Source organism: Hippopotamus amphibius, chromosome 15, assembly GCF_030028045.1.
Source record: "Hippopotamus amphibius kiboko isolate mHipAmp2 chromosome 15, mHipAmp2.hap2, whole genome shotgun sequence".
NCBI classification, from domain to species: Eukaryota; Metazoa; Chordata; class Mammalia; order Artiodactyla; family Hippopotamidae; genus Hippopotamus; species Hippopotamus amphibius.
In genome coordinates, this window is record NC_080200.1 from 41,996,718 (window position 1) to 42,019,856 (window position 23,139).

The following is a 23,139-nucleotide window of genomic DNA, read 5'->3' on the forward strand; positions in this document are numbered from 1 at the left end:
CAGGGCTGGCAAGGATGTAAGAAAACATGGTTGGTAGGAGTGCATATTGGTAACATGTGCATTGATAAATATTTTGAGAATTTAAAAGTACATATGAAAATTTTAAATGTTACTCCCCTATGACTCAGTACTCTCATTTCCAGAACTTTCTTCTACAACATTTTTTGGAGTGCAATCTGGCAGTGATTTAGCAAAATTTTAGTTCTCATTCCCTTTGACCTAGCAATGCCATTTTTAAGTATCTAGCCTAAAGATAATTACGACAGCACTTTTTACAATAAAAAATTAAAATTGCCAAAGATTTAACAATGGAAGGATGGTAGGAAAAATTACAAAATAGGCAGCCATTCAAAAGAATGGGTTAAGTCTACAGCTAGTAACCTAGAATGTATAATTGCATGACACTTCCAAAAGACAAGTCACAGAAATTATTCCATTTTTCATTTAAAAAATAGAAATATGTGCGTATAGAGACATAACTACATACATGTAGGATAAAGGATAGAGACACACCAATAAGTTAATGGTGATCAATTCTGGGGATCAGATGAAAGGAGAGTGTGTGATGAGGGACCAAAGACAAAACTGTTCCCATTCAGGAAGGAGGAGAAAGAAGAGGGGCCATGGCCAAAGGCAACAGTGGAGTGATACGGACAGACAGAGGAGAACCAGGGGAGGACAGGGCCTGAGAGCCAAGGAATGAGAATTTCAAGAGGAGGGAGTGAAGGGGTGCAGAGAGGCCTGGGACGGCATAGCTGAGAGAAAGAGAGAAGCTGATGAGTAGTAGTGGTGAAACCCGGGGTGCAGGGGGGGTTAGGCAGCCTTTGTCCACTCTGCCTGTGCATCTTTTTTCTTTCTCGTAGAAACAGAGAAATCAGGGCCCCATCCTAAACCTCCTGAATTAGGAGCTCTGCAAGTGCCACTCGTATATGGAATGTTTGAAACCCTCCTCGGATGACCAGGGTGTGTAGCCAAGGTTAAGACCCACAGAGGGAAGGCACTGGGAGTTTAGTGAGTCAGAGACGTTGAGTGTAGATCATTCTTTTACTAAGTTTGACAGATGAAGAAAGGAGTGAACTAAATCTTAAAGCCACCAAAAGAGTTAGCAGGGTCAAGGAAGATGTGAGGGTGTTGTAGGCTGAGGAAGAAGCCAATGGGGCAGAAAACATTAACTATGAAAGGAAGGTAGGGAGAAAAGGAAGGGGGAAGAAGGAACTTAATAGGCATTTCACATACATTATCATCATCATGACTCCTTTTACTGGTAATTAGTAATCACCATTGTTCTTTTTGCGGCATGTATCACTGCATCTGACTTTCAAATGAGGCAAGTGAGGCTTAAGGGAGCCACGTGAATACTAAAGACGTAAACCCATGCCAATGGCTGGGCTCTTTCCTCTGCATCAGCCCTGGAGGAAGGTCTCGGAGGCAGTGGGCAGGGCTGCAGTCTGAGACTCAGCTGGAGGAGTAGCCTGGAAAAAAGGAGAAATACACCCGCTGAGACAGTGACAAGACTGAGACAGTGACAAGACAGAGACATGCAGGTAGGGAACACACATAAATCGGTGGGACGTGTTAGTGTGTAGAGAAGTAGGTAGGGGGCAGTTAGGAAAGAGACTGAGGTTCAAGGCAGACTTCCTTCATCACCTCAGTAAAGCCAGGGCAAGGATATCAACTCACTGAGAGCCGACACTGGTGGTTCATGTATGGCGCCTGTGCACAGTGAAGCGGAAAGCCAGTCTCGCCCTTCTCTCCCAGTGAGATGTGGATTAGTCACTCAACAACCAATCTGCCAATCTGGAAGCCAGGAGCACCAATGAGTGCCGATAAGCTGAGCTGCCTGCAGCTAACTGGGAACCACAAGGGGGAAGAACAAGGGCCCTACCTTCCAAGAGCCGACAATCAAGAGTTACTAGGATGAGATTTTTTCACCAACTATTAAAATTGTCTGATTAGAACAACTCCAAAAAACTGACAATCCCTTGTTTTGCAAAGGTCATGTAGAAATAGTCTGCTGTGATGATCCCAAGTCACCCAGTGGTTTTGAAAATAAATAGGGGTTGTGTACCTTTGTGGCCACCCGTGAGTGAAGGTAAGTAGGCAAGAAAGAGGCATCTCCCATCAGCTAAGAGAACCAGATGGGGTCTAGGGTTTAATTGCCCAAAGTCATGTTCCTGAACACAAAGCATCAGGTGGTCATGCCAATGCAGGTGCCTCTGGGCTTCCAGTCCAAAAGGATCACCGAAGCGTCCTGGAATGTACAGTGGCTTCCAGACACTTGGCAAGTGGCTGTTACCAAATGTCATTTACCAGTTATTCCAGAGTGGCAACCACTCAAAAGGGAAAAGCCAGCATTCCAATCACTTTTTTTGTTTAAACTTTATAGTCTTTGTTTAAAATATCTCCATGGTGCCCCTCTGGGTTAGGAAACAATCAGCTGTGATATTAATTAATAGCATCAAACAGATACTAGCAACTTACTAATTGAGTGAAAATGATTTGATTCAGGCAGCTACTACTTTTGTTTCAGTACTTTTTTTTCTTTTGCCAGAGAAAATGTGGTGGCTGTGCATGGTTTTGTTATTCCAAAAAAAATACCCACACACAGAAAAGATATTAGAAAAGATAAATTTTATATTTGTGGAAAACAACAAAAGAGTGGATTATTTCAGCACTACCAATGTTTCTGTGTTATACTCATGTGGCAGAGAATAAACACGAGTGCCCTGGAAGTTTGGTCTTTGGGGTATCAAAAAAGAAAGCAAAACCCGCTCTCTCCCTCTCTTGGGTTACTGACTGTTTTCTTTTGCCCTTTCACTCTGACCCCTCTTTCTTCTCGGGGAACGTGAGATTCAAATCCCTGGAGTCCCCTTCCAATGCTGTCAAGCTGCTGTTCAAGGTTATTCGGAAATAAGGAAAGAAATTTGACACGGAGACACTCCACATCTTGGCTGCCAGAAGAAATATCATCTATGAGGTCATTCCATTCATGAAGACAGTTTTATTATTGTTTTGTCGGTCTGTTTTCTGGTGCAGTCTCCGTGGAAGACCTGCGTGGTCCTGACCCTGCAAAGCCCACCTGGGGAGAATCCGTTCTTTCCTGTCCACGCCTTTGCTGCATTTCGGCACCCCCAGCTCCCTCCCTCACCTGGTGAAGCTGGCAGGCTCTGGACAACAGGCAGGCTGGAGAAAATCACTGTTTCGCCTCCAGTAAGGAACAGAAATGTTGCAACCCTGACTCCTCCTCTAATGAAGAAAGAGTGAACAAGTGCACTTGTTGGGCTTCTTCTCCCAGAGCCGCCGGGCTGGTGGAGCCCAGGCTGAGATCCCGAGACACCGGTGGGCTGGGCTGCGCTGGGCTGCCTTCCCGCCCCCGCGCCCGCCCCCTTCCCTTTCGGTCTAACTCGCTCCTCTCCCTCTTGGATGTTACTGGCTGTTCCTGAAACAGCTTTACACATGATGGATCTCCACGTCCTTTTGCCGGAAGTGCTCCCGCACTGAGATGACAGACTTTGCTCGCCGGCCAAAGTGAGTACCCACCGCGGGCTGAACCGAGCGCCCAGGGGCGGCGCCGGGGCCGCGGGTCCGAGGCCGCGTGCGGGGAGGCGAGCGCCAGCCGCGGGCGCGGGCTGCTCCGGAAAACGCCAGGAACTCGCCGGAGCCGCCCGGCGGCAGCCTGGGGGACAGCCGGGGCTCTGACAGCCCCGAGGTCCCCTCTCAGAGGGACTAAAAATATTCTATCCGCCCCCCACCCCTGCCGCTTGCACAACTGCACGCATGAGTCTTGAGAAAAGGCATCTTCAGATGCACCCTGGAGAACGTGTTTCGGCGTGACTGTGGGATTCTCAGAAGGTCCATTATTAATGTCAAATCGAAAAGAAAAAAAGATAGCGGGGAGGGGGAAGGGGCTCAGACTGGTGATGTGCGGGCGGCGGGCTTGAGGATTCTCCCAGCAGCACCGGCAGCCGCCTCCTCCCGGGTATCCCGCGTGGAAAGTTGAGCGGCACCCGTGCCGACCCGAAAGGCGTGGCTCCCCCCAAAAGCCAGTGGGGGTGGTGGCAGGTAAGCAGCCTCCTGGCTGTCACCCGGAGCCCAACCGAAGGGAGGCGGCCTGACCTCAGCAAAGGAATTCTAGCTGGAGAGGCAGCTGCGAGAACCGCTGGAGGGGAGAGGACTGGAGGGGAGAGGACGAGAGCGGAGAGGAGAAGAGAGGAGGGAGAAGTCGGGCGAACTCAGGTAACTGGGGAGCCGGAGAGCTGGCGGCACGAGGGCTGAAGGTCCAGCTGTTTGAGTGGGAGAAAATCCTTTTAGTGGCCTCTACCTGTGTCCTGGGGAGCAGCCCACGTTGCCCTAATAACAAGCAACTTGGGATTTTTGATGACGACTTGGAAATGGTTGCAAAACGTTATTATTAATCTGGAAGGATTCGTTTGTTTTCATTCATCAAGTTGGTTGGCAAAGGTTACCCTCCTGAGTTTCATGCTTCTTGGTCAGCGGAGTGTTGCTAATACCACCCCTGCCTCTGGCTGGGCAAACTTGGGCAAGACACTTGGGGTCCCTGGACCTCAGTTTTCCTTGCAACATGTAGGGATATATATACACACGCATATATATTGCCCTAAATGTGTGCATGTGTGTATATATACACATATACTATACATGTATATATTTAGAGCACTACTTATATATGAATATATGTAAAATAAATGGGGTAAAAGTGCTGCTGTATCATGTAAGACAGAAGCTGATGAAATTTTAAATTTTAGTGGATCTTAAAAATTGGGGCTCAAGTTCTTTTGAGAGTTAGCTTGAGTCTTCTCTGAAGTTGGGGGAAATATTCTTATGGAATATACATAAAGTTCTGCAAGCAATCCCTGAGGGTTTGTGGACATCCCTTGAAGACCCTGCCTGAAACCCAGGTTCAGAACATCCCTTGCTTTCCTGTCGAGGGCCTGCATCCACCATCCAGCCAAACCTCTGCTGGCCGCTGGGCTGGCTGTGGGAGTCATCGGGCAGGCTTCCCTGGGGGTCTGCAGTCAGTCGTGCTGCTGAAGGAGAGAGCCTTCCTGTCATGAGTGAGCTCCCGGGATGCTGTTTTCCAAGGGCTTCACCAGTCTCTTCCTTGTGGGGGACCCTCCTTACAAACTCTTGTAATGACTTTCCTAAGGTGATAATCCTCAGCCCTGGAGTCTTCAGTTCTACAAACAGCACTGGAGAACACCTGCAGAGGGTCCGTGTCTCAAAGAGAGCTCTTCAGGTCCCCTAGCTGGATGTCAGACAGTGAGACCAAGGCTTGGTTCTGAAACAAAGCGCTGTTTGCTCTCCAATGCATAGTAGGAGTAGCAGTGGTCTTCTTTTGGACCTCTCCTAGGGACTCCTGCCTCATGGGACCTGGGTCCATTGGCAATGCCAGCAGGTATAGCAGAGGACACAGGGAGCTTTGGAGCCCAACAAACTGGGCTTCAAATCTTGGCTCTCACGCTTCAGGCAAGTCACTGAACTTCTCTGAGTCTCACTTTTCCTGTTGGTGAAATGGGGAACAATACCGCTTTTTTGCACAGTTGTTAGGAAAGTGAAAAATATAAAATGGAAATGCCTAGTCTGTAGTCAATGATAGACTGCTATTATTGATATTAATGTGAGGTTATGGCAGTGTTAAATAGTCTCCTGCTTTTTTAGAGCAGTTTATTCTGTCTGCTATAGGGCTTATGTCAGCAAAAGAGTGAGTAAAATCAGTCCTGGTTCTAGTTACTGTAAAAGATGAATGGCAGGTTCAGAATACAATGTTGGGCTTACTGCTTCCCCTTTTGTCAAGCAGAGCGCTCTGTGCTGCCAGCAAGTGAAATGTGTCCAGACTGGCATGGGTTCTTGACCCTTTCTCTGAGTTCTCTTTTGGCCCATAATCTTGAATACAAAACAGCTAGATCTGTGCCTGTAGCTACAAGCATCACGGTATGAAAATTGGAGAGGTCTGATGGTTGCCTCCATCTCCAGATATGCCACAGACTGTCTCTGTAAAGAGAAATGTCTCCATTTCCATCTTTCTCAGCTTGGCACAGATTTAATCAGCTCAGCTAATACCCTCTGTCTCTCTCTGAGGTTCTGGTCCCTCATTTAAGAAACCGAATGATGTAGAAATGGGGGAAAGAAATATCAGAATCTTCAAAGGAAATTGAATTCCCTCTAAGTAGCCATTCTAAAGATTGATCAGTATATCACGGTAAGGCATTCTTGAATGCAAAGATGACAATATTGATACCTACTATTCACTAAGCCTTCAAGATGTATTAAGCACTTTCGTACATTCCTTTAGTTAGTTCTCACGCTAACACTGCAGGGTACGGATTATTACTTAAAGCTTTCCAGATAAGGAAACTGAGGATTAGAGAAATTTACATGACTTGCCGGGTCTCATAGCTGGTAAAAGGCAGAACCGGGATCCAAGCCCAGGCCTATCTAACTTTGACACCCACTCTTGTTCCACTACCCAGTGCTGCCAACCTCCCTGGAATCAGAAAGTTGCATCATGCTAACTGGGTCCCAACCTAGTTCTTCTTTTAAAGGGCAGGAATAACCAAATCCTCTGAGTGGTTTCAGAGGCACGAACATATGCTTTGCATGTGATACACATCAACAGGCAGTAGCAACGAAATCATCTGTGGAGAATAATTTCCCTGCCTTTTTCCAAATCCAACTGTTAGACTCAAGAAACCCAATACTCACCCCTAGCAAGTGAGGCTGGCTCTCGGCCACTGACTTCCTGAGCAATTGGTTTATATCAGAAAGAGCTCTGGATGTTTCATTCTCCATTAACTTTAAAATGAGGACACCGTTTGCCTTTGCTTCCCTGTGTTAAGCATTTATTCATTCATTTATTCTACAAGCTCTTGCTGAGCTCTGAATAAGGCAAATAAGGCCCTGGCTCTCATGAAGCTTCTATGCTAGAGAGATGTGTAAGAGGCAGGGGAAGTAATATATAAATCAGATAATTTCAGATATTGATAAATGCTATAAAGAAGATAAAGAGAGGCTGGGGGCCCAGAGAGTAACAGGGTTTGGGGGCAACTTTAAATAGGGCAGCCAGAGGAGATTTCCATAAAAAGGTCGCCCTTCAACTTAAACCGGCATAATAAGAGGAAGTCAGCCCTGTGAAAATCTGGGGAAAGGGCTGCCTTAGCAGAAGAAACCTCAAAGGAAAGTTCTGGAAGCGAATAAATGAAGCGGTAGAGCCTCAAATACAATGAGATGGCCCCTTCGAAATCAAGTTGGGTTTTATAATGGGGAAATCACTGTTTGATTGCCTTTGCTGTTCTGTATGCTTTATACCTGTCTTATTTAATCTTCTCAGCAATCTGATGAGTTAGCTATTCTGTCTTGATTTGATAGTTAAAGAAACTGAGACTTACAGAGGCGAAGCAGCTAGCCCAAGGTTATAAAGCCGGTGTTTGAATCTCACAGTCTGTTGGGCTCCAAAGCCCCAAACGGCTTGCTAACACAGCATGTGGCCTTTGAGATCATCTCTTCTGGGGGATAGTGAAAGAGCTTGCAGAAAGAAAATATCAAAAATGTATTAGGTAGCTAAATGCTGGCAGTGATTTCTCTCTGATGTCTCAATTTCCAGTGAGTATGTCTAAATCTGCACTGTGTAGTACAGTAGCGCTAGCTCCATGTGGTGTCTGAGCACTTGAAATATAACTGAGTTATGCAAATTGGGATATGCCCTACTGTACAGTATACCCCAGATTCCAAAGACTTAGTATCAAAAAATACATGTCTATCTCAATAGGTTTTTTTAATTTTTATTAGAGTATAGTTGCTTTATAATGTTGTATTAGTTTCTGCTGTACAGCAAAGTGAATCAGCCATATGTATACATATATCCCCTCTTTTTCGAATTTCCTTCCCATTTAGGTCACCACAGAGCATTGAGTAGAGTTCTCTGTGCTATACAGTCGGTCCTTATTAGTTATCTATTTTATACATTGTAGTGCGTATATGTCAGTCTCAATTTCCCAATTCATTCTACCCCCTGTATGTTAGAATGATAGTATTTTAGATGTAGTGGTTTAGCTGAAATGTATTATTAAAATTCACTTTATGTTTCCTTTTAATTTGTTTTAATGGGGTTAACAGAAAATTTTAAATCACATGTGTGACTTGCATTATATTTGCATCAAACATCACTGCTATGGATTAATCCGTTGACAGAGATAGGATAGGAAATTTTAACTCCTTCTTCTTAACATAACTTTTCCTTTATTCTTGGTTCAGACTCCTTCTCAAGTCTGTCCCCTAATTCAGTTGCTCAGTGAAGCAGTGGATAAGAGAAAAAGAGGTCCCACTGTGCCCTTCCCCACCCTCATTTTTCTGCTGAGTGGGTGATCGTTCCAAGCCCACTACATCGTGCCGCTATAGGATTTGATGAAATAGATTCAGTGGTTACTTTCATCACCAAGACTCATTCCCTCACCAAGGGAAATCTTGAGAACCTTTCAAGCATCCTATGACCAAAGGGTCATTTTAAGCCTGGATATACTTTAATCTTAAAATCATTTCCTAAGACAATGTTTTTGTCATTCCCGGACTTTGTAAAATCAGTCTAGGAGACAGTCAGGCTTTCATGTCTGTGTGCAAAGCTCACTAATTGAATCATCTCATTGTGGTGATAAATGTTTCTCCCACTGAGTCCTTTTGCTTAAAACAGCTTGAACAAGATGCAGTCCCAAGTTCCCAGAAGGACTGCTCCAAGGACATCACAGAAGGCCATTTTGACTTCTTTTGTCCACTAGCTAAAGTGGCGCTTGAATATGTCAGTGCAGGAAAGATATGATTGGTTTGATTTATTCCAAAGGGAAGAACATTCAGATTCCTGTTGTTAGAGGAAGCCTCTGGCCTGAGATGTCAGAGGCCTGGATTTGATTTTTGTCTACTGGTTTGTATGTTACCCTCACCCTCTTTCTCCCAATAATCCTGTAGAAAGGTCAGAGCTGATGAGATAGTGCCATATAGGATGCTAATGAAGAAATGTTCTATAAAATTGTTGGCCGTGGACTGTAGAAATTTGCCTACAGGGAAGAATTTTCTTTCTGTAGCTTGAACAGGGTATGTAGGCAGACCACAGAGATATTGCTGGTTCAGTTCCAGACTACTGCAATAAAGCAAATATTGCAATAAAATGATTCACAAAGTTTTTGGTTTCCTAGTCCATGTAACAGTTATACTATAGTCTATTAAATGTGCAGTAGAGTTATGTCTAAAAAAAAGTATATATCTTACTTTAAAAATATTGCTAACAAATGCTAACCATCATCTGACAACACAATTTGTAAAAAAAAAAAAAAAAATGAAAAAAAAGAAATATCTGCAAAGTGCAGTAATGCAAAGAGAAATAAAATGAGGACTTCTGGTACAAGATGCCCTTTGAGATGTACAGATAGCATTTGCTCATTTCCACTTGAAATCTAAATCTTGGTGGGGAATGGTAGTAAGACACTGACAGGAGTGAGTTTAGTGTATCTACCTCAACAGTAATACATGTTTTTCAGCATCTTCTAAGCCAAGGAGTCTGTACCAAACTCTATGGGGAAAATTAAAAAATCTTAAAACAAGGCCCTTGCTCTTGGAGGAGCATGTTATCTAGCTGGGAAGATGGACATAAACATGAAATGCCAGGAGCAGTGTAAGATGATATTCTCTAAGTGTTACACGAAATGGACAGTTAGAGTTTGGGGATTCCAGAAGGCAGTGTGCCCATAAGCCCTGAAATACATTGAGAAAGACAAGGTAAGAGATGGACATTGAAGGATGTAAGGCTGGGCTTTAGACAAATGGGGGTGGGGTGGGGGGAAGAGGGGAGAAGTCCCTCCAAGTAAGGAGACGTGCACAACTGGCCTGACGGTGGAAATGTGCTTGGAGTGTATGGTGATACGAAAAGGAGCGGTTGGAATCACCAGGGAAGCTTTTAAAAATTGCTGAGGTTCCCACCCCATTCCAGAATTTTCATGTAATCAATTTAGGAATAGGGCCTGGGTGCCAGTGTTATTGTTGTTGGTTGCTGTGTGTAATTCCCCAGAATATTCTAATGTGAAGCCGGAGTTGAAAGTCACTGAGCAAAAACACAAAGTCTTTGTCTTATCATCATGGGCAGTAACATTAAAAGGGTAATATTTTCAAGGGAATGAAATGGACAATTAAGATGTATGGTCTTTATTTTGTAGACGTTCTATACACACGGATATTTCTATGCAGTCTTTTTCATTCACAGACAATTGTTGTTCGTAGTGATTCTATTGACTTGAATGTTGCGGCTGAAAGGGTAGCCAACTGCCCATTCCTGTAGTCTGTGTGCTTTGGGGGTGCCCTGTAGTCAACCCTGGCTACCTGGCTACGCGTGGGGCGATTGGTATCTCAGAGCCCTTTGCATCCACCTGGCTTTGTGTAATCATTGCAATTCATGATCACGCCCATTAGTGCCCACAGTAGCTATTTTATAACAATCTGTAACCTCGCCTCACCCCACCCCTGCGATTTTACAAGTTGGGAAATGGCATTTAATGACTTGTCTTGGACCTGGAGGCTTACTGGCGACAGAGTGAAATTAGGATTCTCTGCCACTGAATTCCCTGTATCTTACCTGGCTCTTAAAGCGTGTGTGCCCCGTGTCCTGTTGCTGTTAGAATACTCTGTACTTAGCCATGTTGGTTCTTCAGTGAATGGATTCGCATTACAGATCAGTAGGTAAAAGATGACTAGTCTGCCCAAGCTGGCAACACTGGGATTCGGAGTGTCAACAGCCCCGAGGAGGTCGCAGGGGTCCCGGGAGCCCCATCCCTGTTGTCCTGGAGTTCAAGTGACAGTGTGGTCACGCATACTAGCAGCTCATCCACTCTGACCCATGGGAAGTGAAGGCTCCCTCGTCCCAGAGCTTTCAGGCTGTTCTGATTTCTCTTTTCTGAAGCTTCTGTCCACCAAAAGGATAATGGTTTTTGTTACACAACTGAAAAAAGAGAAGAAAGCCCAGCAATCTTTACAGCTGTGTTTTTAAAGAATTCCTAGTATGTCTTTTAAGAACATCTGGGTTTATTGCCAATGGTGAGGCTGGGAGGTCTTTATAAGGGTAACGGAAAAAAGCTAGAGTCTTAGCACTACAGCCTCTTTAGGACATGAGGACAGGTCAGTTTTGTGCCACTCCAAAATGGTATTCTCTTTTCTTTTTTTCTGTCTTGAAATCCATTACTGATTTTAAAACAATTTCCAATATCTTTAGCTATAGCAAAAAGCAAGCCTCTAAAACAGTGGTCCTTGACTGACTGCACATGAAAATCACCTTTGGAACTTTAAAAAATAAGGCTGCCAGGCCCCATCCCTAATCCCATCAAATCAGGATTCTGAGTGTGGAGCCTGGATATCGTATTTATTTACAGTTCTCCAGGTGATCGTCACTAAAAGCTGAGATTACGTCTCAGCTAAGGTCCGAATCTTCATGAGTTATTTCTATTTCTTCTTCTGCCTTGATTTAGATGTCATGGACCCCAGAGAACCATCCAAACCATATTTTCATTCGGTAGCAACTTCATCAGTCTACTCTTTGGAAGCAGGATTTCTAGCATAAAATTGAGGTTTCTACCTGTATAAACTAACTCCATATTCAGAGTGGCCCTGCATAACCTCATGACTAAAATGTCTGTATGTGCAGTTTGGAAATCAGGTTGCCAGAAGCTTGATAATTGTGAGATTGGAAGAGAAAGGTTAAATCTCCCTGCCATCCATGTGTTAAATTTCCCAATTGCTTTGTTGGTGTTTAGTCAGCCAATACTTGCTTTCCTGTCTCAGCCATTTTAAAGCCAATTAATTCCATTCCTGTGCACACCCTTATTAAAAATATAATTACAGCAAGATTCTCTGTCATTGGGTAGACTTTTTGAAATGAATTGGCCAAGAACTAGCTAGGTTGTGTAAAACTCTCTCAGTCTCAGGAAATCATTGGTGTTGCAGAGGCTACCTGCATCAGACCGGGCTAGGACAGTCATGAATTTGGGTTTGGAAAGAGTCAGTTACCAGCCATACCCAGTAGAGAAAAACAGGATATGGAAAATGATTCTAGAATCAACCTGAGAGTAATTATCCAGGGTCCAGTGAAGTCTAAGACGCCAACGCTTCTCAGACAGTTGTATAAATACCAAAAAGTAACCAAGTTTTTGTACTAGATTGGAGTGGGGGCAGGCGGGGGAGGGAGGATGGACAGTTCCAGGAGCTGGAAATAAAGCGATGATATTCTTGCTCACGTGGAGTTTACATCACAGAGAGAAGAAACAGATAACCATACAAAGAAACAAAATAAAATCAGTTAGTGCTGTGAAGAAAAACAAAGTGAGGGGGCCTTCCCTGGTGGCACAGTGGTTAAGAATCCGCCTGCCAATGCAGGGGACATGGGTTTGATCCCTGGGCTAGGAAGATCCTACATGTCGCGGAGCAACTAAGCCTGTGCGCCACAACTACTGAGCCTGTGCTCTAGAGCCCTCGAGCCACAACTGCTGAGCCCATGTGCCACTACTGAAGCCCGCGTGCCTACAGCCCGTGCTCCACAGGAAGAGAAGCCACTGCAATGAGAAGCCCGTGCACCGCAACGAAGAGTAGCCCCCGCTCTCCACAGCTAGAGAAAGCCCTTGTGCAGCAGCAAAGACCCAACGCATCCAATTAAATGAAATTAATTAATTAATTAATTAAAAAAAAAACCCGAAGTGAGATAAAGGGATCAGACTGATGCGGGCTGTTTTCAATAGGCTTACAGGAGTCGCCCTCTCTGAAGAGGTGGCGTTTGAGCTAGCGCATCAGTGGAAGAAAAAGCCACACATAGATCAGGAAGAAAGAATCAAGCCGAGGGAACAGCAAGAGCAAAAGACCTGAGGTTGGAAGAGGATGTTCAGGAAACAGAAAGGAGACCAGTGTGGCTGAACACTTAGGAAGGAAGGGAAAGAGTCAGAGAGGAAAACAGCCCTGAGGGCACGAGGTCATGGATGGCAGTAAGATTTAAGAGCTTTAAGGAAATCACTGGGAGCTTTTAAGTAGGGGAGTAATGTGTCTTACATTACATTTTAGAGCTCTCTCGGGCTCCTGTGTGTAGCATGGATTGTAGACTGGGAGCAGAGGGAGAGCTTGGAAGGCTGATCAGGAGTCCAGCAAGAGGTGACAAAGGGGCCGCTAAGGGGTAACAGTGGGTGGAAGTGCTGGATTCAGGAGTGAATGTGGAGGTGGGGCCAGCGTGGCTTTCAGATGGATAAGGCCAGTGAAAGTGATACCAGAGCTAGTCCTGCCTGAGATTGTTGCCGCTGCCATATCTCTACTTGGGCCACTGGTTTTGAACCAAAATGGGAAAACATCTAGTGTTATTTGAAAACATTGGGGATTTTGGCCTTAACTTATTTAAGCCGGGAAAAAAACCCAAATTCCTGTCCAAGGAGAAATTTCTGTTTATTGTTTTTTATTACCTCCTAACCATAACAATTTCATCCTGTCTCATAAGACTGTTCTGATGGGTTTTGATGTTTCTGATTCCTGTGCTTTCATAAGCGCTGGAAATGTCACATTCACATTGCTAGTTTATGACTTTTCCAAGTTTTTTGACACTTGGGCTAGATTTACTGAGCCCTTCATGCTGTCAGATATTTACACATGGCCTTTGGGAGTTGGTCAGTTTCTCCATATAAACACATCATAATAGCAAGCATGTAATGAGCACCTACTGTATATCAAGTCATTGTTTTAAGAATTTCACCTGTTTTTCCTCCTTATTCCTCCCAGCCATTCTTTAGTGGGTGTCCTTATTATTACCATTTTATAAAAGAAGAAACTGAGGCAAAAAAAAAAAAGAGTTTAAGTCATTCTCCCAAGATCACACAGCCGGTAAGGAGCAAAGCCAGGTTTTGAGAAGAGTCTGGTTGCATTGCGTGGCTGTGCCACTTCCTGTAAATCTCCTTTTCACTCGTTCCTGCATCACTGAAGCTGCCACTTTGGAATAAAAGTTGTTTCTCTTGCAAAAACCTCAAGGTACCACTAGGAGGCACTGCAACTGAGCAGGGCTTCTGGGAGTGGGCCTGCTGGGGAAATGGCATAGTTCAGAGGCTGGATGCTCCAGCCCCCTCCAGGAGGGCCTCATATCTGAACCTCCTGCCACCTGCCAAGGTGGAAGGATTGATCCCCCCTAGGGAGCCACCTCCTAGGGAGCCGGCTCGACCAAGGTGCTGACGCCAGAGGACACTCAAAGAAATGCTCCCGCTTCTCTTCACCCCCCTCTTCTGCCCACTACGCATAGTTCCTGTAGCTGTATCCATCTCCCTGTCTCCTCTCAAAGGATGGAAAATATCAAAGTTACTGAAAAAGCTGTGCAGCAGATTCTAGTTGCTCTCCAGGGTCACCTGAGGCTGGCCTTCAGCAAGTAACCAAAGAAGAGTCATTAATTCAGTTATTATCATGTTTTTGCTTTAAAAATATTGAAGAGTCTCCCTAGAGCTGTATTATTAGAAGTGGAATGAGTCCGGGGAGCACAGGAGGTCTTCTGTACCTTCTCCTGTATATCTGCTCCAGAAAAGTCTTCTCTCAGGTGACTTGGTTTTCCAATAATCAGCGTGAAAGTAACAACCTTCCCCTCTTCCTAACAGTGGTAATGACCATGAATTTAACAGAATGGAGGTTTATACAAAGAAATTCATTAAAGTTTCTTTAACCCCGTTAATGAATTCTCCAGCAATGACTATAAAGCTAGTAATTGTGGTGATTCATCTTCTATGCTGTAAGTTTTAACATGTTAATTAAATAGAAGGCAATTTTTTTTGCTCCAATTGCCATAGGGTAATTTTCTATTGAGATTGATGTGTATTCATGGGAATTGTTGAATTTATCTAATCAAATCATCAATCTGCTCATTCAACTGTTTTATTTTCATTAAAAGTGTTATTTAAAATGTTATACATGACAGATATTGCCTATGGTTATATTAACTTCCAAATTCAAAACTACAAAGGAAACGAAGAAATATAGTTACAGTTGCATTAGGCTATAGTGGAAGGTCAATTAATTAAAGAAAGCTTGAAAGCCATTTCGGGTCTTTGAATATCCTTCAAATAGCTTAGAATCCTACAAACAGCATAATTTTTAAAAAATTTTGTCTTCAAATCAATAACATAGGGGTCTTCCCTGGTGGTGCAGTGGTTAAGAATCTGCCTGCCAGTGCAGGGGACATGGGTTCGGTCCCTGGCCTGGGAAGATCCCACATGCCATGGAGCAACTAAGCCCGAGAGCCATAACTACTGAGCCTGTGCTCCAGAGCCCATGTACTGCAACTACTGAAGACAGCAGGCCTAGAGCCCGTGCTCCACAACAAGAGATGCCACCGCAATGAGAAGCCCGTGCACCACAACAAAGAGTAGCCCCTGTTCACTGCAACTAGAGAAAGCCCGTATGCAGCAACGAAGACCCAATGCAGCCAAAAAGAAAGAAAAAAAATCAGTAAGGTAAATTCCTCCCTTATCGGATGGTTTTGATTAAATACTCAGCAGAAGTGGGAGTGAATATGTAGCAAATGTAGATCCATCCTAAAACCAAGTCATTCAAAGATCAGAGCAATGCCATGGAAGCTGTGTGATCACAGGGGTGACTCCATTGCCTCATTTGGAGTTTGACCAGAAGAGTTTCATTTTTCTTTTAGCAGACTTTTCTGATTTTACTTTTCAAAGGATATTGCTGAAACCATAACTTTGTTCATATCTGTGACTTTTAAATTTTTATTTACTTTTGTACAGGGTTTAAAATTCATGGTATGAAAGAGTATCCAATGAAAAACAGGCCTTCCCTCTCCTGTCCCACGGCCACCCAGTGCCCCAAAGGCAATCACTCTTATTAGATTATTATAAAAATACCCTATACATTTACAAAAATACACTATATATATAAATATGGGCTAGATGTCCTTTTTTAGTTATTTCCCATCTGAGATGCTGTGACTCTGGTAAGCCAGGGCCTACCTTCTATTACTGACCTCCCAGTCCTACCAGCACTGATTCCTTATTGGCCCTGGTGCTTCCTATCTCAGCTCAAGTGTACTATTACAGGATGAGCAGTAGTATTTTCAAAGGAGGGTTCAGCTTCCAGGTACAGAGAAGAAGATGAAATTACATGAGATGCCCACCCTGGGGACTGGTGGACATGTGTTTTCAGTGGTGATTTTACAAATAATCCAGATGGAGTTAAGTATCAGGATAAGAGTCCTGGGGTCTCAGCCTGCTTGGGCTCAGACTTCTGCTGGGACTTAGGGATGCTGAGGTTCACTTAGGGCCCCAAAGTTGCCACAGATACCCACTTTCAGAAGGCTGGAGGTATAAGTTCCTCCCGGCACTCCCCGAGCCTCAGTGCCATCTTTTGTGTTGACCTAGGGCACAGCTTGTCCATGGCCTTCATGCACTAATGACCATTATATGCATGTCTCCTCTAGGGGATCACACAGGGGAGTGTGGAAGGCCTGAGAAGTAAGTTCATCTCCTTATTTCATCTCTCCTCCACTATCATCTTACTTTTTTCCAAAAAGAATTCCCTTTTGCCTCTACCTACCATGCTAAGATGCCCCCACATCAACCTCCTAAATTTTTTGTCCCCACTCACACTCTGTTGTCTGCTCTCCTCTGTCAAACACTTTCCTCCTCTGAATGGAATGTTCTAAGAAAGTGTTAAAGAACTTGGTGAGCCGTTCAGGCCCCCATAGTTCAAGAAATGAATATTTGCATTTTAATAGCAATGGTTCAACCTTACGTCTCTACTAGTGGGAACCACTGGCAGCTAGGTGGGAGAAACATATTTGGGGCAGGTGAAGACCTCCAATCACACGTGGCAGTAGCTTCCTCTGCGGCTGATATGTAATATTACATTTACAATTATGAGAAGCCTTGTTGGTATCCAGCTGAGTTAAAAGTAAGCCCTTAGTGCCAAAAGTAAGCCCTTACTCTTATTTCTAAATATCAGTGAATGAAGAACTTGTAAGAACCTGAAACTTGCCCTCCAAGTAAGAGTCTTTTGTGTGTCTTGCAAATGAGAACATTCACTGGAATCAGACAGACTCAGCACAAATCTCAGCTCTACCTTTTCAGGGGCAAAGCTGCAGAGCAAGTTAGTTGCCTCTCTGTGCCTTGCTTTCTCATCTGTACAATGAGGACACTAAAACGTACATTCCCAAGTTGCTGGAAAAATAAGACAAGATAAAATGTGTAAAACACTTAGCACCAAGGAGGCACTCAATTCATGGGAGTATCACCTTCATCAGAGAATTCATGGCTTACTAGAAGACCAACAAATGTACAATCGAGGAGGCAAAATTCCAAGGGCATGGAGTAAGTATTGAGTGTGAGCTTAGCACGCATGAGTAAGCCTGTAAGGTCCTCAGAAATCCTTGCATGGGCCAAGCAGTTCAACCACTTCCCTTCCTTCTTGCTCCAGCAGGTCAACATGGCACTTCCAGTTGGCAACCCTTATAAAAGAAGTTACCTTCTCTGAATACAAAAGCAGCATATTCCTTCTTTCTGCTGAATCTGCTTCAAGGCTGTGCCTCAGAGCAGGTGTGTGACTCATGGAAAGTTTGCTTAACTTCTTTTGAGTCTTAGTCTCCTTATTTGTAAAAACAAGATAATGAAAATAATGCCTTTATTCCAGGATTATTTTGAGAATGGACTAAGATAATGGATGACCTACAGTCATCCATTATCTTAGTCATCTATAGTTCGCCCTCAAAACAAGCTCATTCCTTTCTCCTGGGACCCCATGTATGTGGGTGGTTTGAACAGTGCATCACACATGGAGGGAAGGTTCTGGAGTGATGACAGATACCCAACCACAAAAGGCACACTTTCAAGGCCATTGTTCTTGCCAAATACTTAACCAGAGAGGTAGGTTATGAGCCTTTGGGACCCAGATCTGATAAGCAGTCAGGAAAACATCTCAAGAGAGATGAAGCTAGATTAACTGAATATACCTTCTCCATTTGCCCTACATTTGATGCCACAGGCAAATCAGAACCAGTTGGGCAGTGTGCAGTTCTGAGAAATGAGAAGGCAGAAGTACCTGTTCTTCCTCTAGTAAAGCCAAGGCAAATGGAAAAGCTCAGAAATATATCAGCACCACTGGCAAACAAAATGGAGAAGGCGGTTAATGTGCTGCAAAAACTCACATTGCTGGGGAAAGCGCTGCTCCCCACTGATGCTAAAGAGCCTGTCAGACTGGCCTCAGGCTGGACAAAGCCCTTAATGGCCAGAGACTGAGCTTTGCAAGACCTGGACCCTAGGCACCGAGGATTTAAAACCAGCCTAACAAAGCTGGCCAGTTTCCACTTGTGAGTGATGAAATGATATGGGATTTGTGACTCACTGACCCACCTGGAAGGCCAAACAATTATAAAAGCAAAATGCTTGGCTTCTTTTGGCTCCATGGAGAGGGCTTCAGACCTGGATGTCAGTGTGTGCACCAGAAGGAACTGTCAGGTTTAGATGCTTCTTATTACTCACTATTTAATTTTGGTTCTTTCCATTTATTTCTAATTTCCTAAGCATAACTGTGATTAGTGGTTAAAAAAAGGAAACTTTCATTTGTGAACAAAGTCTGTAGTAAGAATTCAATAGCAAAAATCTGTAAGAGACTAAAATAGGTTTAGGAACTGAAGTAACATGGGCTCCAAATGTCCTATGTTAGTTATTAAGGTGAACATCAATAATGTACACAGGGAGTACTTTGAAATCTAAGGCATGATCCAAATGTAACAATACAAAGGTTGTGGGTTCCTTTTAAAACAGAAATCACTTGTGGCTTAGGGAGATCTTCGTTGGGAGCATAAGCAATGCTTATAGATTCTCACCAAAGTAATCAGGAGACTGTGTATGTAAGAACTTGACAAATACATGTTCAAGTGTAAAACAGCTTCTTCCCACAGTGGTCATTCGTGAAGATCTACTTTACAAAGTGGCCAGTGACTGGACCTTCTTACTGATATTCCTTTGCAAGCAAGCAGTGAATTTCAGATAGGACATTAACACAGATTATCCAAGCAGCTAGGGTATTACTGAGTGGCAAAGCATTAAGCTTCTCTGGAAATCTTTCTTCTGTGTAGGTAGTTGGCTGCTATCGAGACTTCCTTTTTTGTGGGTGATTTTGCCCAACAAAAGGCAAACATTCAATGGCAGTGGGAGAATGATACTGGTTATTATTCATGGCAGGTTGAAAATGAAATAATGATTCTCACACTTAGACTGGATGACTGAGTCAGAGCCCTTGTACTTGAAGAGCTTAACCATGAGACCTCAAAATTTAGATCTTAATCATTAACTGCTGTGGCTTTCTTTTCCTCTGTTTTGACAGAAAATTTAAATTCTCTAGGGGATTCGATGTTTTAGAAAATAGAAAGAATCTTAATAGTGCCAATCCCAAAAGAGCAACTCCTTGCCTTCTAATTGATGCCGGTTTATGAAGTGTGAACTAGATTCAACGTGAACTCCACCTTTAACAGTGGTTTCTATATTCTGAGCACTACCATCAAAAGAGGGATCCCTGAGTGAAAATCTGTCCCAGAATGTGTTTCATTATGCAAAGTAGGAACAAAAGAGCCTGAACAATGGAATCCTTTCCCTCAGTTGTTCTCATATAACCATTTTGGTGGCAGTAGAATTATTGGGATTACCAAAGTCATGTCCTAATGCATGTATACAAATTGATTTCATACCAGGGAACTTCACTGGGAAAGAAAGAAGTCACTATTCTGAAGACCATGAGTTTGTTTTTTAGTTTTTGTTTTGGGGGGGGGGAGGGGTGGGGGGGCGGTAAAACACTGCTAATGTATTTGGTGTGCAGGAAAGTGCAGTATTTTTATCTAAAAATCAGAAGCCCTTATATTAGTTCCAGCTAACCTTATGACATTGCTTCATACATCTGAGATTCGTTTCCCAACAATTCCATGACTCTTTGTAGATGAAGAGCCCAGAATTGAAAAGCATCAAAAACAGCTAAATATAGTCAGAAGCCTGTTTTCTCACCATATTCCTCAAATTCAGGAAGCATCTTTAATTTGGTTACCAAACCTCCAAAGACGCGATAATTGGATGAATGGTAAATACATGCTTTTTCAGATTCTTCATATGATTGTCAGATAAATTTCTGCCCGAGCCAAAATTCTGCACCTACCAACGGGTGCTATCTAGAAGAACTTTTTCATCCTGCTAAATGTGGGCCTCAAATATGTGTAATATTAGCATGTTCCTAACATGTCCTAGATTGGAATTAGCGAACTTTTTTCTGTGAAGGGCTGGAGTGTCAAAGTCTAAAAGACTTTGTGAGTCATGCCATCTCATCACAATTACTCAACTCTGTCCTTGTCACACAAAAACAGCTGTAGCCAATGAATGAATGAATATGGGGCTATGTTCCAGCAAATCTCTATTATCAAAAATAGTCAATGGGTCAGATTTAGCCCATGGGCTATATTTTGCTGACCCCTGTTCTATAGTCTCTTAATGCCACAGTATCCATCCTTTGTCTCAATGTAGATTTAATTTATCCTAAATTCTGTTTAACCTATTCACATTTTAGTCCATGTTATATAATACCTTTTGAATCTGCTGTCATACCTCATAGGAATTTATATAAAAGTTTATTTTACCTATTAATATTTATACATTATTACTATTACATCATGAATTTGTTGTCATGTATTTATCAGTTTTTTAAAATCCTGTTTACCCTATCAATTTTTGTAGTCAACGATAAACACACCCTGAGGTAACGAGTATCTTAAGTTAATTATCTACTGGATAACATAGTAAATGTTCTCCCCATTCCTAAGCTCTTTCTGATGCAAAGGGATTTTATGTAATTATGGTATTGGGAATAAGTCTATTTATTCTATCCCTTCTTTGCTATTAACCATGTCCTGTGATAGCTTTTATCTTTGCAGACTGAATAGTTCTCATCTTCATGATGCATCCTTAGATAGCACCCCTCTTCCTCCCTCGGCTCCTTGATCATTTTATGCCTCCATCAGTGAGTCTGTTCTGGCTTTGTGAGTCCTTGAAGTTTGGTGACTAGACTGGAACACAGTGTTCCAGGTTGGTCACATCGTCTCTTCCTAATGATGCCCAGCTGTACCTTTTGACTGCAGCAAGCAATAAACAAAGTAAAAAGTGTGAAAGTAGGGAAGAAATTGAGAAAGCCCAGAGGATTTGGGGAAGGGCAAATGGGATTATATGAAAGGAAAACATTGCCTCTTGCAAAACACTCTGAACTGGCTATTAATGCATTCCGTAATTCCCTAAATCTTCATTGAGACCACAATTAAGCCTTCTGGGGTGTTGAAAAGATTAAGAACAGAACCAACATCCTGCTTTGCCTAGGAACGATCCTGTTGTAATTTAGTGTGAAGAGCTCTGATGAGAATTTGTCTCTGTTGGGTACCAACCATGCAGAGTTTACACAAACCACACTTGTAATCTGGGATGAGAAAATCTGGGATCTAATTTAGCACTGTGAAATGAGCTCTGCTGCCCAGACTGGACTACATTACTAATCTGGAAAGTCCTACCTTGGCATTGAATTTCCTCCTCTGCCCTCCAGACCCAGTGGGAAAAGTTAATCTGAGTTTAGTGAGATCAGTTCTAGAGGCACTGTGTCATCATTGAAAGTCATGTGCAAAAGTTTGGGTTAAAATCTATCATAATCTGGGGGATTGGGGGGAATGAATTGGGAGATTGGGATTGCCATATATACATTACTAATAAGAAAAAAAAAATATCAAATTGTGCACTTTAAATATATGCAGTTTATTGTATGTCAAAAAAATCTATTCATAATCAGCCTTGATATTGATCCTGCAAAATTCACTAAACAAACATTTATCAAGCCTCTTAGAAACTGTGCTATGTGCTAGAGAAATATTAGTCAGCAGAATGGTCTTCTCCTGTATGGAGCTTATAATGTGATGAGGAAGCAGATGTCAATCAAATTCATGTGCATTTGTGAGTTCATTAAGGACAGGAAAGGTGAAGCCTTTTACTTTCCAGAAGAGCAACCCTGAGAAAATGATAATTGACCTTCAATCAAAATGGGAAGGAAGAGTTTTCTCAGCAAAGAGAACCATACCTACAAAGGCATAGGTGAGAGCATGCCAAATGTGGGGGAATAGAAGAAACACTGTGAGACTGAACTAAGTTGAAACAAAATAGGAGGGGGGGAGAAAAGGAGAATGAGAGAGAGGCCAGACCACACAGAATCTCAAGGAGCAAAAGGAACCCTTTGGGGTGTTTGAAGATAAGGGACAGCATGACCCAATAGGTATTTTTATAAAGAGCTGGGGCTGGGAGAGAGAAATTAGGAATTAACAGATACACACTACCATATATAAAACAGATAAACAAGGACCTACTATATAGCACAGGGAACTACATTCAATATTTTGTAATAACCTATAGCGAAAAAATCTGAAAAAGAATATATATATAAAACTGTACATCTGAAACATAAATCAACTATACTTCAATTAAAAATAATTTTAAAATAAAAAATAAATTGAAAAAATAAGAGATAAATAAAAAGAACCACGCAGACTACCCTGTGGAGAATATTGTGGGAGGCGAGATTAAATGCCTGTGGACTTAGTCAGAGGTTAAGGTAGTTGTGAAAATGAGCCACGATGCTGGCTTGCCTAGTATGATTTTTAAATTATAGACTGGCAGGAGGCCCAAGCCCGTGTATCATAACAGTTAAAATGTTTTCCTTCAGGAACAGGTGCAAATGACTGTTGTACCACACAGCTTGATTGACACCCTCTGTGAGTGTTAATACTTTGGGATCTCAAGGATGATGTGCTTTTTCTTAGTGTCTACTTGGGATTTCCATCTCTGTGAATTATTTCCAACAATAAATCGACTAACATTTACCTCTCAACTCTGGTCAATTCTGAATCATGGGTTTTAAGTACCCTATTGGTCTTTGAGGGTTTGGTTGTTTTTTATTGGCCTACCTCTCGACAGTCATTTTGCCCCAGGAGAAGAATCTTTTTTTGATCAATGGGTTCTAAGAAAGTTTGATTTTTATTTGGTACCTTTAGGAGATGGAAGAAAG

The 23,139-nt window shown here is 42.9% G+C and overlaps 1 protein-coding gene across 1 annotated transcript in view; it reads left to right on the top strand.

Annotated features, from left to right (window-relative positions):
- The first annotated feature begins 3,267 nt into the window (after positions 1 to 3,267).
- The window catches only part of PRLR (prolactin receptor), a 168,213-nt gene continuing 148,341 nt past the window's right edge, over positions 3,268 to 23,139 (top strand). The window contains 1 exon segment of the mRNA XM_057708160.1: positions 3,268 to 3,528. Coding sequence (XP_057564143.1) covers positions 3,503 to 3,528 — 26 coding nt within the window. The 5' untranslated portion in view covers positions 3,268 to 3,502.